This window comes from Saccopteryx leptura, chromosome 12 (genome assembly GCF_036850995.1).
Source record: "Saccopteryx leptura isolate mSacLep1 chromosome 12, mSacLep1_pri_phased_curated, whole genome shotgun sequence".
In the NCBI taxonomy this organism is placed as follows: domain Eukaryota; kingdom Metazoa; phylum Chordata; class Mammalia; order Chiroptera; family Emballonuridae; genus Saccopteryx; species Saccopteryx leptura.
In genome coordinates, this window is record NC_089514.1 from 32,328,201 (window position 1) to 32,347,496 (window position 19,296).

The 19,296-nt window shown below is 37.2% G+C and overlaps 1 protein-coding gene across 10 annotated transcripts in view; it reads right to left on the minus strand.

Moving 5' to 3' along the window:
- The window catches only part of PPP1R9A (protein phosphatase 1 regulatory subunit 9A), a 293,914-nt gene that overhangs the window by 25,375 nt on the left and 249,243 nt on the right, over positions 1-19,296 (minus strand). For 6 of the 10 annotated variants that reach the window (XM_066353671.1, XM_066353670.1, XM_066353672.1 and 3 more), the window contains 6 exons: positions 18,327-18,380; positions 15,515-15,744; positions 13,852-13,948; positions 13,564-13,735; positions 1,063-1,220; positions 222-471 (listed from right to left, as the gene is read on the minus strand). In XM_066353671.1, the coding sequence (XP_066209768.1) occupies positions 222-471; positions 1,063-1,220; positions 13,564-13,735; positions 13,852-13,948; positions 15,515-15,744; positions 18,327-18,380 (961 nt within the window). The remainder of the gene's footprint in view (positions 1-221; positions 472-1,062; positions 1,221-13,563; positions 13,736-13,851; positions 13,949-15,514; positions 15,745-18,326; positions 18,381-19,296) is intronic. The other 4 variants (XM_066353676.1, XM_066353675.1, XM_066353678.1 and 1 more) reach the window with 1 other exon arrangement.

Genomic DNA, 19,296 nt, shown 5'->3' on the forward strand with positions numbered 1-19,296 from the left:
AAAATACTAACCAGGTAGAAAGAAAATAAATAAATACAATGGAGAGAGGGTGGTCTCTTTTCCCATAACATAAAAAAAAAGAAAAATTAATTATTAGCGGTGAGAGGACACAGGACTTAGAATTATGAGAGAAAAGCTATTTTTATATTGTACCATGCAAGGTGTCAGTGAAGTTAGACAAAATGAAAAAAAAAAAGCAAACAAAAAAAAGTTCACAGTACCTTTTTCTTGTGATGTTTTCTTGGTGGTGGCTTGAGGGTGGCAAGGAGAGTCTTCCATGTCAGGGTCAGATTTCGAAGGAGAGGAAAGTGAGGTATCTCCCCAAACAGAGGAGGAGGAGGGCTCCCTCTCTGGGTGCAGTGGTCCTTGAAATTCAGCTATGTGGTCAGACTCCGAGAAGGGCACACTGCCAGCCACAGAAGTGAGGGATGGAGCACCAGAATCTGATTCTGGAGAGGAAGTTCTCAGACCCTTGGGTAGAAGCGATTTGGTAATATGCATGTGGTTATAGAAACTGTTTGAAGGCTGCTGGTGTAAGAGGTTACTAAGGAGGTTATGCCACTGAGCATCAGTTCTATGTGATACTTACTTTGAAATCAGCTTGACCTTTCTTTTTTAGTTAATCCTCATGAAAACCAAGTTTGTTGTTGGTTTACAAGTGAGACTCCATAGTTCACAACAGCTCACCATATTACCATTGTAATTAACACAGATATTACCGTTGTAATTAACATAGACATCTAAGACACGCAGAAATAATTACTTGTGCATTGATTATTTCCCATTAGGTAAAACCAACATCTTAACATCAAAAACATCATCATGAAATATGCCAACATAGATAATGTTCCTGGTTAGTTCACTGAATGAGTACAGAAAGAATTTGAATTACAACAATGTATTGAGTTGAGTAAGGATTTTGGAGACAAGAAAGTGAACTATTCCATTCTATTCCAGCTATTTCTAACTAAGGCATAGATTCTAACTGCAGAAAAATCAGTAAACTGCAAGCACAAGGATACAGCCCAAACTTTAAGTTAGAAAATGCTCAAGGGTGCTCACCTTTCGCTCCAGACTGTCCTCCCCATCAGTTGAACTGACACTATCATAGAGTCTTGTCCTGGAGGGTCTCTGGCGTCTGTTCTTCATGGAGAGCTGGGCTCGGGTTTTCAGTGCTTTGGAATCCAGGCGCTCTGTCTCTGGGACTGCTTCATTCAAGTCTAAGAAAAAAAAATATTGCAAAATAGTCAGGGAAGGGGAAACCTTTGGAGAAGATTAATGAAGAGGGCACAGACACTGATAACAGACCCTCAGGGTCCTCAGCAACACCAGGCAAGAAACAGGTGACGAGCATGACGACCTATCTGATATCCCACAGGACACAAAATAATGAGGGAGAGCTAGGATGAATGGACAAAGCCTTAGGGGGAAAAAACCAATACGAAAGAGGACAAGACAATAACAAAAATCTAACATTCAAAGAGCATTAAACCTTCCTACAACATAATTATAAAAATCACTGATTTGTATTTATGTACGTATGTGTATGTATGCTGGAGTGTATCTTTGATGAGAATCTACAAGAGGAAGATCTCTTAGAGTTGGGAGATCATAGGAACTAAGGTAAAAAAACCTACAAAGGTCACACGACAGGTCAAGTATAAGTAACTAAAGATGACCATCCGTGTAAATTTTCTTGAGCAAAATTTACTAGTAGACTTTTATCTTTTTTATTTTTACCTTTTCAGAGTGGCAGCGATGAAATAAAATTATAATGTTCAAGAAATTAATAATTAAGTACTTCTGGATATAAGTTATTAAAATAAAGCAAATAACTGGGTTGTAAAAAAAATAATAAGTATTGATAGAAAAGAACAATTTCTTACAGTAGCAGGACCACAGGAAATTTCTTTTCACAGTATATTATAAAGGTGTGCTCTAAATATATTCTATTACAAAACCCAAACAAGTAAGTAGTACCTCAGGTGGTGCTTCTCTTAGCACATGGCATACAATTCTAACAGAAACACACGCACATATTTCTCCCTAGGAGATACATCCATTGAATGACAATATTTAAAGAAGATCTTGACTTCTTATTTCCAATATTTGAAAGAAGTGTGAAAATTCAGAAAAGCCAGAGATCTTCAGACAGCTGAATATTTTCTAATAAAGAGTCTCTTTATTTTTTTACATGTCAATGCAGAAAAATATAATCTCCTCCATCACTTTAATTTCCTCCTTCCCATAAAATCTGAAATTGCAGCTACCCATTAAGAGTTCATTAATTGTGATAACTGGGAGAGAACCAACTTTACAAGCTCTTGTTTCCATATAAAACGTGGAAATACCACATAGATGAAAGAAATCTTTTAATTAGGTATACTGTCACACGTGCACATTTGACAGCTTATTTGTTTTGTATTTGGATTTTTTGTTCTATGACACAATGTACTGTCACATACATCATCTCGTGTGTTCCTCAAACCCGCTCCAAAGACAAAGCGGCCAAATGTGTTTTTTTCCTCCTGTGAGCTCAGAGAACTTGAAAACTTGCCATCGACTAGAGCTAGCTGACGAGCTGACATGATTATTCTAGCTTTTTGACTCGCGGGCTACTCCTCTGTGCACTCCAGTTTTGTAAGCAGTGAATAAATTACTAGAATAAGATTTTAATGCCATTAGAGTTTAGTGTTTTGACTTGTAAAATCACATATGGTGAGACTACTCTAGGAAATTCACTACTTCAATAGGCTAGGTATGAAATTTTGCCATTAACCTTTCACATGCATGCAAGGAGAGTTTAAAAAAAAAGAAAGTGCTGAAAACTACAGGAAAAAATGATTTCTCAGATGATTTCTTTTTTTTTTTTTTTTTTTTTTTGTATTTTTCTGAAGCTGGAAACAGGGAGAGACAGTCAGACAGACTCCCGCATGCACCCGACCGGGATCCACCCGGCACGCCCACCAGGGGCGACGCTCTGCCCACCAGGGGGCGATGCTCTGCCCCTCCAGGGCGTCGCTCTGCCGCGACCAGAGCCACTCTAGCACCTGGGGCAGAGGCCAAGGAGCCATCCCCAGCGCCCGGGCCATCTTTGCTCCAATGGAGCCTTGGCTGCGGGAGGGGAAGAGAGAGACAGAGAGGAAGGAGGGGGGGGGGTGGAGAAGCAAATGGGTGCTTCTCCTATGTGCCCTGGCCGGGAATTGAACCCGGGTCCCCCGCACACCAGGCTGACGCTCTACCACTGAGCCAACCGGCCAGGGCCAGATGATTTCTTATTTGGTTGGTTTAATAATAGCTTTGGTTACTTGGAGACAAAAGGACCTAAGGAAGAAGCTCATTCTACTTTTATAAACATGGCTCCTTTCTGCAATAGAATCCTGGCCCTGGTGGACCCAACATAGCATTGAGCATCCTAGGTTGCAGTAGCTACTCCATTGCTCTGTACTGAACAGAGAGAGTAAGGGAACAGAACTACTTACTAGCAGCGTTTAGAATATAGAGAATTTATTCTGGGACTTCTGGCTCCATGACTGCTCAGTAATTTGCCAGGTGCTAAGTTGGTCAACCCCCAAATGGCAATCTGGTAGATCTTTAATATGAGCTGGCACTGACTAGGTTCAACCGTTAAAGTGCACACATGGAACTATATCTTTTACAGGTGAAGTTTGCAGGGATCTGAAAAGCAGTGCCTTAAATCCATTATCCAAATGGCCAACAATACTTCACACCCAACTAACAGTTTTTGGGTGTCTGAAAACAAAGATCTCAGGGCCACTTTATAGTAGCGATTCATGCATTACAAATCAGTAGTTTATATGCCAGTTGAGGAAAAAAAAACAGTTTTAAAGTAAAAGAATGGAAAAATAGAATGTAGCTGACAACACTCACTCCCACCGCTCTTATACCAGAAGGAGGATGGAAGGAATGTTGTCCAGGAGACGCCACACACAGCGCACTCTTTCGGGGTGTTAGAAGAGATGTGTGAAATAGGGGGAAATGAGTATAGGACTTACGCTGCTGGGCACTGGAAGGGTGATCTGTTCCACCACTGGAAGCCGTCTTTAACTGTCATGTTACATTTGAATCAGAATATTAAACTTCAAAAGAACTGTAAAGATTCTAGCCCACCCTTCACTCTCAGATAGGAAAACAAAGGCTCGGAGGATATGCACTTCTCTGCTCACTGTATCACACAGTTTGTGGAAGACGCCGCATAGAGTTCAGTCTCTCAGTAGCCTACCCTTCCAGAAGGCCACTCTCAAGTCTGAAGGTAAACTTCACAAATAATCTGCCTTCCTCGAGTCCTGTTTATTCTTTATGTTCTAAACAACGATACATGTCAAGGACTAACTTTGCAAATCCCCAGAAGTATAAAGTACCAGAAGAAAAAAAAAAATTGAGGGATTCCATTTGGCTTTATATTTTATCCGAGAAATAAAATTCTTACACAAAAATAATTATCTGTCAGTTTTGTGGATGGTGATGGGGCAGAGAGATCTGACCGGCTTAGTGATTCTAAGCTATGTGCTACTAAATGTAAGGGCTTAGGTGGACATGTTCTCTCGCTGTCATTCATTCTCTGCAGATACTTAATCAATAGCATGACACTGTTTTTATAAACCCAAGACTCTGGGTTCTTCTTCTACCCCTTCTCTCCAGGCCATTGCTCTATTGTCCTTAAGAATCAGAGAACAGTTTCATTTTCCTTTCTCCTTTCTTCTCTATTCTTTCTTTCAGACCCTCCAGTCTCTGAAATAGCTTTTTTCTGACTCAAATTCAACTAGAAGTACAAAAGAAGAGTAGATCTGAGTGAATCAATGAACATAGACTGACAAATACAGAAAAGATATAAAGTAGCTGATGATAGAGTACTTTTAAGTGGGTGGGAGTCCACCTCAATATACCTGCATCTTAAGAATGGTCGTATTATTGCTTTGAATTGGATCCTTGAAAGGAATTTAATGGGTTTGAATATAATCTTAGCAGCTGTTATGAAAAATGTCCTATGAAATTAGGATGCTATATATCTTATTACACAGAGATCAGTTCCCTAAAGTAATGCTGTGAGTCATTCGGTTTTTTCACTAGATTGACGTTATTTTTGACGTAAGTGCAATGCTGCCCACGGCTTGGAGGCAGGTGGCAGGGAAGGAGGGGGACGGAGCAGCATGACAATGGGGTCTGCTCCGCGTTCTTATGTGTATTATTCTCCCCCAAAGAGTCAGACCTCACACCATCACGCTGCCGCCTGGCTCATGCTATTATCAGCTGAAATGCTGAGCATGAGACACTTGGTGACATTTTTAAACTTGAACGCTATCTGCACATCATTCACAGTCACTGCAAATTCCTAAAAGATGGGCCCATGGGGCTTTGGGGTCATACATACAGCATTCAGAGGTAGGTTTATGTACCACATGGGAGGGGTAAAATAGTTACCAAGGGCGTAGTCCTGGAGTTAGTGTTCCTTGAATAGAAACCAGAATGGTGGCTCAGCCACTAAATCGGGCAGTTTACCTAAACTCTCCATCTCGAGAATCTGCAACTACAAAACTGGCATGACAATAACACAGCACAATAATAATTGCATTTTATGAGGATTAAATTCACAACAAGATACATAAGTGTAGGAGAATGACTGGTACATAACAAGCACTCATGAATGTCTTTATTTATTTACTGACAATGAAAAGGTTAGCAAGGCATTCTTAAGTGACTAAAGCAAGTTGTAGAATAATATGTATTGTCATCTTAAATCTTTAAAAACAGCAACATAAGGTATATTTTTTAGTGGCAAATAAATGCATATAATTGTATAGAAAAAGCAACAACCAGAAAGATATACACTTCAGAATGATAATAATGGTGGTTACTTCCAAAGAAGGTATTAGATTTGGAGATGTTGGTCAATAGGCACTTCAGTCTTATTTGTAATATTACAATGTTTTAGTATTATGTACTTTTTTGCATTTATGTATTAATTATGAAGTTAAATAGTAAAAAAGAAAAAACACATATCCAGCATATTTTCTGTTATAGACATCTTCAATTCCATGCTAATCTCAGGCCCTGGTTTACCAGGCCTCAGTATTCCCAGATATTAATACTAGCCCAGGTAACCATCAAAATTTGTGTGAATAACAGCCTGCTTCACATGAGGAGGCTGTTCCGTCATGACATCTATGAAGAATGTTTGCTTGCCTGATGATTTGGCTTAATAATGCTTTATGGCTTACCTTCCAGTTACTACTTTGTTCTAGTATTGTATGGGGAAGATGTATTCAGTCAAAAACAGTAATTCGAGACCAAGTTACACAACTTCAGCTCCTTACGACAACACTTTGGTTGGGAACCCATCCACGGGTTCCTCTCACACTAAATTCTATTAATAGTTGGTTTCTTTATAACCACTTAAAATCTGATACATTTTTGTACCCCAAGTAGTAGTCATATAATTTTAGGAAGCTGAGTTATCATTTCAGATAGAAGATTATTGCTGTTTCCTAAGCTTTTAATTAGGTCTGAGTTCGTTATTGCATGAACTATATACATTTCATTTGCTAATCTCTGAACAAATATTAAGGAATTCCTTTTTTTACCTCTTTGTCAATAAGTGTAATCTCAAAACTATGTATATTGCCTCTGGAGCATAATTGGGTTGTGTTGTACTGTACTGTTTCTTCAGTGTAGTCTGATACCCAAAGTTAGCCTTCTTCAGCTTAAGGTCAACCTATATTCCTGTTCTCAGAGAGCAGAAAGGTTCAAATTCTAATACCTGTTATCTCAGTCATGATCTCAGAGGTAGTGACTGCAAGTCAGAGAACAACTATGTGAGATTTCCTAAAGTCCATCATATATCATTTGAAACTCTTGTAAGAGTTGCTCGATTCAGAGACTATGCAAGGATACAGAATATAGATTTAGACAACAGGGAAAGTCACTTAAATATGTTAGGAGTCCTTCAGTGTCAGATGTCTTTACATTCTGATAGAAAAGATCTGCATAACCTAAAATTCAAAGAAATGTAAAGTCTAACCAATGGGCAAACTGGTTGGGAGCTGTAGACTTCTGTGAGTGGAACTATGAGGTCACATGCAAAAGTTGGGTCTAGGAAGGCGGGATATACAAATGTCCTCTTCTTGATATTTAGTATCTTTGACATGACAACAGTAAACAAGCTTCTGTGTTCTCACTCAAGAATTTAATCAGTTTTTCAGCCAAAAATCTCTGGACATTTCTAATCTCAAGCAATCTAAATAGGCAACTCTTGAAATTATATATTTTAATGTAACAGCTTCCTTGATTAGTATAGAAAGAATTCAAGTTTTATGCCTTTGGTAGAAAATAACCTTAGTGACCTGAGATGACAGTTGTTGGTAAGGGAAGCCATGGGAAGCTATCATTTTGTAACTGAATGCCTCCTTTTTAAATTCCTTGTTGATTTGGCAACAGAAGTCTTTGTGGTTTACACAGACAGATGCAAAACTCACACAAAACTTGACAGGCACTTCGGGTGCTTTGTTTTTTGAGTAAGAGGACAGAGTTTGGCTTTAATGATATGCCAGAAAACAATCGATAAGTATTGATTTCTCATTCATTTGGTTTGTTCATTAAAATTTTCCATAGTGATTTACAGGGAATGTTCACCCTTTTAGTAGTACAATTCTATAAAATCTCATGGTCAAAATTATTCATCAGGGATTAAGAGTTATTGAAAATAATTAGTTTTTCCCAAAAATGAAAACTTAAAGTTTACCAAAAATACATCCGACCTCATAATATTATAAGACAGTTTTGATCTACTCCAGAATTATCCTCTGCCCCATGTTAGAATTAAACAATGTGACAACATGGAATAATCACCTTCTGGGTCTGTATCTAATTCTGTTGTTTAAGACACTCCTGATAATGTAGTGCAAGCATCCCCTTTCCTTTTAATGACTTTCCATGTAATGAATTCTGGCTTTCATCATGTCTTTAACTTTATTGTAAAATTCTGGGTTCCAATGCTAGAAGTGAATGTTGAATGTGCTCTCAGACTCCATCAGGAAATAAAAGTGGTGGGAGAGATTGGGCCTGGCTTATGGCCACAGGTATCTGAAAAGAGCCACTGACACCAACGGTTCAGGGAAAGGCAAAAAAAGACAAAGGCAACACGTGGTTACAGCCTACGCAGAAAACGAGTTCTCAAAGAACCCCAATGACCTCAGGAACTTCATGGATGTAATGTCTGCCTAGGACTGGCTTTTTTTTTTTTTTTTTACACTAAATCTTAAACTAATATTTTAAGCCTAACAAGTCTTTTGTGATTTTCCTCATTCTTATCTTTCAATGCTAGTTAATTATTTTCTATTTTAAAATACTTTATGTATACCAAAATGTATGCCTGGCCCTGGTCAGGTGGCTCAAATCAATGGAAAACTTAAAAAAATATATGCCATATGTGTCATAGAAAAAGGATGGGGAGAAAAGATACTCATGTACCTATCACTGAGACTAAAACATAAAATTAGTGCATTTGAAGCCCTCTCTATGCCCCATTTCTCATTGTAGACTATTTTTTTCCTCCTAGTTATTCTACAAAAGTATCCTTAAAGAATGTAATAATTAACTTTGCTTACTTTTTAACTTTATATACATGGTAATGAACTCTACGTAATATTATGTTTAATAAAATGGTTCTGGTTGCTTGCCCAACATTATTTTGAGAGGCAGGACTAGGGCTGACTCTTCACTGCAGCTATTATGAACCGGTGACTGAGCATTTGTGAACATGTCTTTCAGCACACGCTTGGCATTCCCAGAGAGCATATATATATCGAAGAGGACTTACTGGGCCATAGAACTTCCACGTCTTCCATTTCACTGGATAATACCAATTGTTTTAACAAAAATTGTTGTATAAGTTTTCCTCCTTTTCCAACATGCTAGCAATGACAGTACTTGAAACTATCTTCGCCAGTTGCTTTATTTTTACTAAGAACGTTGACTGTTGATTTATATTTACCAGCCTTTGGGTTTCCTCTTTGTAAACTGACTGCTTGTGTCTTCCATCCATTTAGTTGTATTTTCCTCTGACTGGTGTGAGTTCTTAGGATATTCTGAATAACAACCTTTTTTCTTGGTTATGTAATGGGACAGGTATCCTCTCTCAATGTTTGGCTTTTCTTTCCAAGTTGTTAACAACATCTTTTGAGGATCAGTTTTTCTTAATCTTATTGTGGTCAAATTTATCAAACTTTTCATATGATTTGGAATTTTGCATTCTTAAGAAATCATATAAATATCCCCGTAATTTTCTTCTAAAAGGTTTAAATATTGCCTTTCATATTTGAATTTTTAATCTATTTGGAATCTATTTCATGAATGCTATGAGGTCGGGCCCAATCTCATTTTTCTTTATAGTAGGAGTGGTTATTTTTCTCAGAACCACTTTTTAGTCCCATCCATTCTCCACTAATCTGCAGTCAGTTCTGTATTATTCTCAAATTGGCATAAATGGGTCAGTTTGCTTCTGGACCCTGATCTGCTGCACTGGTCCGCTTGTCAATTGCTGAGACCACACCACACTGTCTCAGTCATTATTACTTTACAGTGAATCTTAGCATCTGAAAGAACACGTTCCCTCAAACTGTATTTCTTCAGAAGTACCTTGACTCTTCTGGGCCAAGTGTTCCATATGTTTCAGAAACAACTTGTCAAGTTCTAAAAAATAATAATAATAAAGGCCCTGTTTAAATTCTAACCAAACTGTATGGTATATACGGGTTAATTTGGCGTAACGGCATTTTTTACAATATTGAAGCTTTCTCCATCTTCCGATTTATATAGGTCTCCTTGAAAGTCTTTCCATAGGTCTTGAACTTCTTCTGTTGAATTCATACTGGCTACTTTATGTTTTTTGTTGCTGCTCTAATTGGTATGTTGTAAAAAATATCACAGAGACCCTTGGATTACACTGATAACACATGACCCAGTCCTGTTATGCCTCAACACTGTTAATAGGTCACAATGTTTACAGAACTCAGTCTAAACTCTTTTTCAGGCATTGAAAGCCTACAGTTACTCCAAGAATACCTTATGGCACACCTGAACATAAGGCTCCACCTTTAACACATGGTCGATACATCAGGAAAATATTATTCACTGTTTTCTTCAAACGCCCTCTCATCTCTAAAATAGATCTTCGATTTCTTTGTCTTATATCAAACCCTTTATCTTCCTCACCCTTCATCCAAGCTCTCCTGCAAATCATACAGCTTGTTGTATATTAACTAGGCCCAAACACTGTTCTTCCTACCTGGTAGCCACCTTTCCTCTGACAAGTCAGTGTGCCACCAGGCTCCCAGAGTTCAAAATCACTTTCTTAAAGGTGTGAGGTCTTACTTCTGGCCTCGAGATAGGATCATCATACTCTGCCCTCATACAATTTCTACCTTTCAGTCCTAGTCTTTCTTTCACTACTTCTATGGAATATGCACAATTTTTCTTTAACAAACAGACTTTCAAAATACTGAAAGCTGAAAACAGGATCATCATAAGGATTCTGGAGTATCTGGAAGCTCAGGAAGAGCTCAGGTCACTTTTCTAGAGAATTTAATCAAACTAAACTACAACCCTTTTCCTACCAAGATGTCTCTAGCATGCCTGTTGTCTGCTCTTAGCCTAAGGCTGACTTACCTAGCTGGGCAACCACAGACCTATTTAGTCATTCAGGGCACTTGGATACAATGGAGGGAACTCTTATATAGACCAGAATTCCTTGGGCATTAAGAAATAGCAAACACACAACACAGCAGTAGGGCAAAATTATTTTTCACATCCTGCAACACGTGTAAAATAATATTTGACCAGCACACTGCCACAAACTAGAAAGGATTTAGGGTTTGTTGCTGCTATTGGTGAAAACATAATTGTTATATTTGCTTTCTATATTATTATAAGAAAAAAGGATTTGAATATATTAAATTACAAATGTGCATATATATTCTATCAAATATTTAATGAGATATTTGATTAGGCTTAGTTTATAGGCTGAACCAAGCAAATAATGTTCAGATATAACTTTAATGTAATAAATTTGTGCATAGTTTGAAAAGTGGTTTTATCATTCTAAAAATTTACAATAATTTGATATTTAGAGTATTTAGAGTCACACAGTTAATTTATCCCCAGCTGGGAAGCTCTGTCCTAGAAGAACATGAGAGTATATGAAGAAATTGCTTATCCACTCTCCCTTTCCTCCTCTCTCTTTTCTAACTTCTTCACTCTCCCTTTCCTTTCTCTTTCTTTCTTTATTTCATTCTAGCATTGTTGTCATTGACCTGTAACTGATGATCCTTTTGCTTCATTGAGCTACCCTGAGGCCTGAAAATATGCTAATCAACTCATCCTATCTATAAAACATCCAGCACTTGGAAAGCAGATCAGAACTGGACAGTCCCCAGGAGGTGAGGGGGCAGAGCGCTGGGACTGAGGGGCAGGAACTGGCGAAGTGACTGCAGCCGTGGGGCCCAGTCCTGCTGCAAAAGGTGTGTGTTTATAAGGGGGGATCCTTAAATGCCGAGTGGCCTCTGTTTGGTCTGCAGTTTTACTTCCTTTTCTAAACCTCTAGGACTTCAGTGTTCCCTAGCAACAGAAGCAAAGGATCAATTTAGAAAAGTGCTTTCCTGAGCTTTCCTAACTAGCTACTGACCAAGCCATTTAGTTTATGTGATCAAGCAATTGAAATTCAAGGAGATTTATCACTCACTGTCCTCGGCAGCAAACCTGGAAGAGCACCTCCTGATATGTATACTGCTAATGTCTGCGCTGACTGATTCCACCCCCACTGCACGAGCATGGATGGGTTTCAGTAAGAATTAGTAGTCTCTGCATCTCACTGTGAACCGACAGTGTTGCTAGGGAAACTGATAATTATGTGGCAAAATGGAGGGTGTAGAAGGGAGAAAGGGTTCAGAAGAAATGTGAAGCTTTGATCTAAATCAGCATGTTAGTAGTACAGTTTGTTGATCTTCTGTAGTCATATAATTTAATAAATACCGTTAATTATATGTTTGACAAGATACAGATTTCTGAACTGAAAGAAATGAACAGAAATGAGCTGGACTCTGGACAGCTACTGGTTACTGATCATACTTTGTGCATGTCACAGTATTGTAAAGCACAATTACTTTTAAGAATTAAAATATTCAAAAACATGAAAAAATACCTATTTGATTTCTGAAATTTGATTTTAGAAATCAATCTTACAGAGTTCCAGATATAAAAATCATAATTCTATAAAAGCTCTAATAAAATTGCTTTCTTTTTATCTCACAGACTAAGTCATACAGCTTCAAAACACCCTTTAGGGTAGAGGAGAAAGAAGTGTTACTATTTATATATAATAGATAGTAAAACCAACTCAGCTGAGGTGAATGACCCAGCTCTTCAGTGAATGGTAAGGTTGTAGCTAAATACATATTTGAATTTAAACTGCCCGGGAGGCATTATATACAGATAACGTCTTATTAAACTCAGAAGAAAGATATAAATTTAGTGAATGGACTCAAATCTCTAGGTATCATTTTAGTTTTAAATGAAGATTTCCAATACTTTTCATTTTTGTTGGCTAAACGCGTAGTTTTAAAAGTTAACAATATGACTTAAACACTTTGTTTATACAAAAAAAAATCTCATTGGAGACATTTTGAATACATGAGAAAGATCATCAAAGAAGTAAACAGCTCATCAGCGAACAGTTTCACTGCATGTCAATCACCGCCTGTTAGTTGTCAGTCCTCTCAAGACATCGCTGTCGCACAACATTCTTTTACTTTCCCTTTGCCAGGGACTACTCGGTAGCTATTCTAAGCAAAAGTTTCATATCCTCCGGTGTCTTTATAATGACAAATTCTTATACATTTTTTTCTGATTTCTAAATATGCTATAGATATTCACATTCATATATGCACAACTTATGTATGGGTGTGTACGTGTGCAAGAAAATTGTGAAGTATTTATTTATGGCTGGTGTATGAAAGAAGACAGCCATTTATATAGAAAATGTTTCCAGTGTTTTGGTCTTACATGGTTTTTGACAGCATAAAAGAATGAGAATTATATAATATATAGGACAGCAAGGGGAAAAACACAAAACTAATAGAGAAGTTCTTAACTCAATGAATTCCAAGAGCAGGAAGTAGGCAGTCAGCTTTCTGATGTTGTATACAAGATCTTTACTGCTTTAAAAATTTTCAGGCTTTATTCATTAATATATAAGCAGTGTTGCTCACTCTAGATTATCACTGTAAAGTAGTTTATTATATCTATCAATGTTAGGATAGTTTAAAAATAATATTTGGCTTGCTTAAGTTGGAATTTTATTTCTTTACATCAAAGTATTTATTTTTGATAAGATAAGCACTAAATGATAAATTCTTATTTTGATAAACCTTTTCTTTTCTCCCATGGCAGGAAGGCATTTGCAACTTTTACATCTCTGGATAAGAAAAAAAAGAAAGTAAAGCCAAATTTTATAGTCATTAGGAACAATTTTTGTAGTTAAGTTGAACAGACCTTGACTTAGGCCATCCTGACCAGAAGTCTGCTTAACGTCCAAGTTCTCCATGGTGTCTCCTTTCGAGACTTCGCCGAGAGAAGTTCTTCTCTCGAAGATGTTGTTGTTATTATTAACTTGAGTCCCATTTTGCTTCAGGAGCCTGAATACCTCAGCTTCCAAATCTCTAATCTAAAACACAAACAAACAAACAAACAAACCCATTTATAAAACTCTAAACCAGCACTGCTCTCCAAGTACTAGGCAAGAGCTTCCTACTATTTAATGGCTTTGATCACATCACTCACCCGTACTTGCAGGCCTTGAACTTCCACAAGATGAGCTTTTTCCAGATCTTCTATTTTCTTTCTTTCTGCTTCCTGTCTCTTGATGAAATCAAGTTCTCTTAAGAGGAAAATAATAGATCTGATTGCATCAAACACTCAATAAATGAAGAAATGTGAAAGTTCTTATCAGAAGCAATAAACTGCACTGTGGGATAAATAACTGGACAGCTATTTAAATAAATAAAACTCAATCACAGTTAAAGAAAAGGTATATAGTAATGAAAGCCAACAAAACATTTTAATGGACCACAAAGTAAAGAAAGATGCCTTGCTTCTGCTTATTATAATTTTCATTTGTAGCTACTGATTCTAGAGCCCCCCTACATATTTAAATACGAGCTAATGGACTAATGACCCACCTTGAGTAATTTAGGGGAGATAATTACATGACAGGTGCACATAATTCCACATTTACAAAGCAATATATCTAGTAAATTGATGGAACTGACTGATAAAAAATAATTATAATAAGATTGCTTCCTATAAATGACAGTGGAAAAGGGCTGGGTGGGTCAAAGGAGTTGACAGGGAATGTCACTTACACACCTGAGGCTAATATGGGGAGATGGGGGAATATCTCCATTTTGAGAGCCTGGAATATAATACGCAAATGTAGAAAAACCTATAAAATTATTACATGACATACAGTTAAAATATTTTTGGCAAGAAAAGTTAAAAGACTGACTTACTAAATTTACAGTTAGAGGGAGCGATTTCCCTCTTTTAGACAATCAACTTTTTATAGCATTTTCTTTTAAATATTGAAAACATTATTTCCGTGATAGGAAAGAACAGAGATATGGTGAATGTTACGTATATGTTTAGCTTCTACACCTTGGCACAGAAATCCAGAAGAGGGACTGGCATTATATGTTATTGTTCTAGCCAGCCTGAAGTAACTGACAAAAAACCCCAGTAAAAATCTCCCTGGTCTGTCTCCCTGAAATCACACCAGGATCCAACAGGGGGAAGCAACGCAGCATTGGCTCAGAAAGAGCTGTTGAAATTCAAGAGCAGAATGTGGTGAGGGTCTCTTACTGCAGTGAAGTGGCAGGGTAGGGGGTCTTGCTCGTCAATATTTATACTGTCTCTTGCGGGAAAATTCTGCAGTTAACTGATTCTAAGGACAGAGACAGAAACAGTCTCAGCAAGGCCCCAACTGCTGCTTTGCATGTACTACGTCCAATAGCCACTCTGCGTGACTTCAGCGGGGCTTTCTGCTTCTTAATTACAGGGATGTTTCAAAAAGGATAGATAGTCAAACGTTTTACACAGTTACTATCAATGATTAATGGTCAAAAATTTTTTCATGATGTAGCTGGTTACCAAAATATGATAAAATAAACAATCTATAATCTCCTATAAAAAATGATAGAAGTGTTTCCCAAAATTAATGCTATTTTTGCTTTAACTTTGCTTCCTAGAGAAATAACATATTTTTCGCTCCATAAGATGCACTTTTCCCCCCCAAAAGTGGAGGGGAAAACGCCCGTGTGTCTTATGAAGTGAAAAATACGGTATTTTTGAGGTCATCTTTTCTATTTCACTAGATATTACAAAACTACTGAATGTAAGCCTTCTTTATATGCACACTAGTACGCGTTAGTCGTTAGAAGCTGCTTACTTTTGTTGAAAATCCTTGATCAGTTTCTTGGCCTTGTTGTACTTCTTTTCCAAGGCCTGGTACTGACTTTGCGTCTCTTTGAGATGTTCGTTTACAGTGTGGCATAAGGTCTGCGCCTCGATCCAGTAGCTCTCCAGTTTTAGCATTCTTTCTTTATTCTCTTCTATGTTTTGCTGGAGTTGAGTTTTTTCTAGTTCCCACCTCACTTTCTCATTTTCTGCTGCTTGCAGCTGGATAAAAAAAAAATGTCACGGCAAATATCATCTGGGCACTTCTGTACCAAAAATCCCTTAATTTTTATAGCATGTATTTGATTAAGTTCAATTATTACACCTACTCAATCCCCAAACACCTTGAGATGAGAAGAGCAACTACTATTTTCATTATTTCATAGATTATGAAATGGAAAACTTGAAAAGTTGAAAATGCTTTGTCCAAGGTCACACATCTGATAAATGACAAAACATGCGATTGACTCCAACTCGATCATCCCAGCAGAGTACGTGGTCTGAAATTCTGTGAGCAGCGAAAAATGGGGGAGTTTTTGTTTGTTTTGTTTTTATGTGAGCAGTCGAATTTGAACAGGTTTTCCTTTAGATATTTTTAAGAAACACATACTTACATGTAAAAAAAAAAGTTAACTGAGTAAGGGAGGGAGAAGAAACCAGCTGAGGGGAGGGGCAGAAGCACAGTGCAGCAGGGGCGGGGTGGGGAATCTGGACTCATTAGGTTTCGATTTGAAACCCACCTCTGCCACTGTGGCCCCCCCCCCCATTTTATCTTATTTTTTAAACCATTTTTTTTTTCAATTACAGTTTACATTCAATATTATTCTGCATTAGTTTCAGGTGTATAGTAAAGTGGTTAGAGAATCGTGTCTTTTTCAGAGTGCCCCCACCATGCTTCAAGCACCCACCTGGCCCCAATATATAGCTGTCACAATGCCACGATTGGCCTTCAAACCTTGGGCAAGTAACTCAAATTCTCTAACATCCGCATGCTTGGGACAGCTCCTTGTGCATAATAAACACCTGATAAATGTTAGTTTTGTTTTGTTTTTATCCCTTTTGATGATTCTATTACATCCTTCATTTCAATGGACGAGAACACAGTTTGCAGTTCATTATTTGGCTGGCAGTGTTCTGAGCCTTATAAACCCCAATCTTCATAATAGATAGTGTAAGTAAAAATATAAATTATTGTTGCATTAATTTAAACCCCTCCAATGGAATGGACAGACAGCTCCCTGTGGTTTCTGCTTCTAGGAACCATTAGGAATAGACAATATACTCATCCCATTGGCTCATTTCTACAGAAACTCAAAGCTGATCGTTTAGGTGAGAGGCCCACGGTCATTTTTTCACAACAACTATCTGACCTTTAAACAAGTGCTTCATCTATTTCACATGCCTCCTTTAAAGTTTAAAAAGATGCCGAGTCATTATAAACTATCAATTTTCAAAATCTAAGACATTCCAAAAGCATTCGGCAAATGAAAAAATATATTTCATGTATAACTTAAAACTAAATACACTGGCAAAACAGATTACAGAGTCAAAAGTAGTCAAAAACATTTCAAAATTAGGACTTGTGTTATCAACATGGACATAGAGTCATAGTGAAACAAGCCAATCTATGTATATTATTTATATGCCAAATAATAATGAGGAAAATATAAAATACTAATTTATAGGGTTTTCTAAGTTAAATGTTTATAGTTTAAAACATAAGCTTTGCTAAAGCACTTACACTCACAGGTAATCTTTTCCCTAATTGTAACTGACAATTTTAAAAAATACTTCTATTCTTCCATTCTATGCCAAGAAACAATAGCAACTTAAAACAGTAGTGGGATTTTACTGCATCTTTTATTAAGCAATGTTTTGTACTCAAGTTGTTTATTTTCCCACTACTAATTTAAAAATTATTATTCACAGAGCTTGGCTGATACCATGAATGATGTATAGACATGTTTTGACTAAAGAGCTACAGAGTTATTAGCTGCGAATACCATTTAACCAAAATAGCCTTGCTAATTCATCTCCATTTAACACACATGGAGAAACCAAAACAAGTGTTCAGTGTGAACAGAAAAACAGAGTTTGTGATGGGGGAGGAATTATATCTTAATTTTTAAAAGACCATAAGAACAAGAAAGAATATTGTTTTCAAAGTCATTTTAAAAATATTTTTAAATATCTGAAATGACATACTTGATAACAACTCTAGAAATTTACAAGTACCTTACAACCTAACAACTAAAAATGCCCTTTTGAATCTTATATGTAAACTAAAAATACGTAAAACCTTTTATCCCAGACTGTTTTTCCCCCCACACTTAAGAAACGTGAACTAAGTAACTAAAAATTTCCAATACAAATTATGTAATGTGTTATGTTAAAATACATTGTTTTTGATGAATAAGTGAAAAATAAATTATTAAACCTATTTAAAATAAGATAAAGAGAAAAAGATGGAGTATAATAGTTTGTGCCTAGGGATTTAGTGGTCAAAATGTAATTCAGATGCATGAATCATCAAAAATATTTACTTTTTTGGGAAAGCTCAGAAGGGAACCACATAAGTGTAAATACGTATTTTTAAAATACTGTGCAGTTTTTACTAAGGGGATAGAGCGATGCTTACCCTAGGGGTCCTTTCGTTTAGGCCTCTAACCGTGGAAATGTATCTCTGACATTTGTATTCTTTCAAATGTACAGGAACAAATCCTTTGGTCCTAGAGCTGAATTTATTCATGGCCTCCGAAGTTTAAAAAGTACAATTCAAACACCACGTATTGATTGGTGCTTACCTTCGTCTTCAATTTTTGAATCTCTGCTTCTGTAACTGCATGTTTGATTTGCAACTGAAAATTGAAAAGAAAGAAAAATCGGAACTAAGAATGTGTATCTGTGCTTTTCAAGCCTCAGCAACTAGAAGAATACCGTGTTACCCGGCGGATGACCTAGGCAAGTGCAGTGCCTCAGGTTGTAAATTAAAATGTCTAGGGTGTAAAATGATCACTAGGTGCAAACTAATTATACGCAGGATCTAAGCCCACACTCCCTAACATCGGATTAAGTTATACATTTAATTGCTCTGGGACCAAAGAAAAGAAAGCTCATTTTCTTGCCCCCTTTGTAGCTCTTCCTTTATGATTTGACTGCCAAGGAATTGTTTCCTTGTAGTCCTGTAGTCTGAGCAGCTTAAGCAAGCAACTCGGCCAAAGGCAGTGTGAAGGTTCGATTCCAAGTTTGGAAGAGAGGGGGCGCTGTGGTACCGCGACTCACTAGGCCGAGCAGTTCTTTACAGCTCAAAGCGAGAGACCGGATGATGCAGTTCCACAGAGAAATTTGTTTATTTTTTAATTGCAGGAAAGGTACAGAGCTAGATTTCTGTCCTCCAAAATATCTACTTTTATTGCGGACCCGAGACCCCAAAAGCTGCAGTTACAGTTTATTACTAATTATCACGAGAGCCCCCCTTTTACATTTGTTTTGCTTCTCCCCACCCCCTACTTCTTCCCTCTGTGAAGGAAGAAGAAAACGAAATACTCATTTCCTTCAGGGATAAATACATCAACATTTACGGAAAACAATATGTGGGTTGACAATCTCTTTCCTGAAATCCTTGGGGCCAGATGCTTTTGGAATTCAGAATTCTTCCAATTTCAGAAAGGTACAAAGATGCATTTCCCATAAATTGCATATTGCGCACAGCCGGATATGTGGAGGCACTCTGTAATCAAACGCACGAATATTTTTGCATTTGAATAGTTCCAC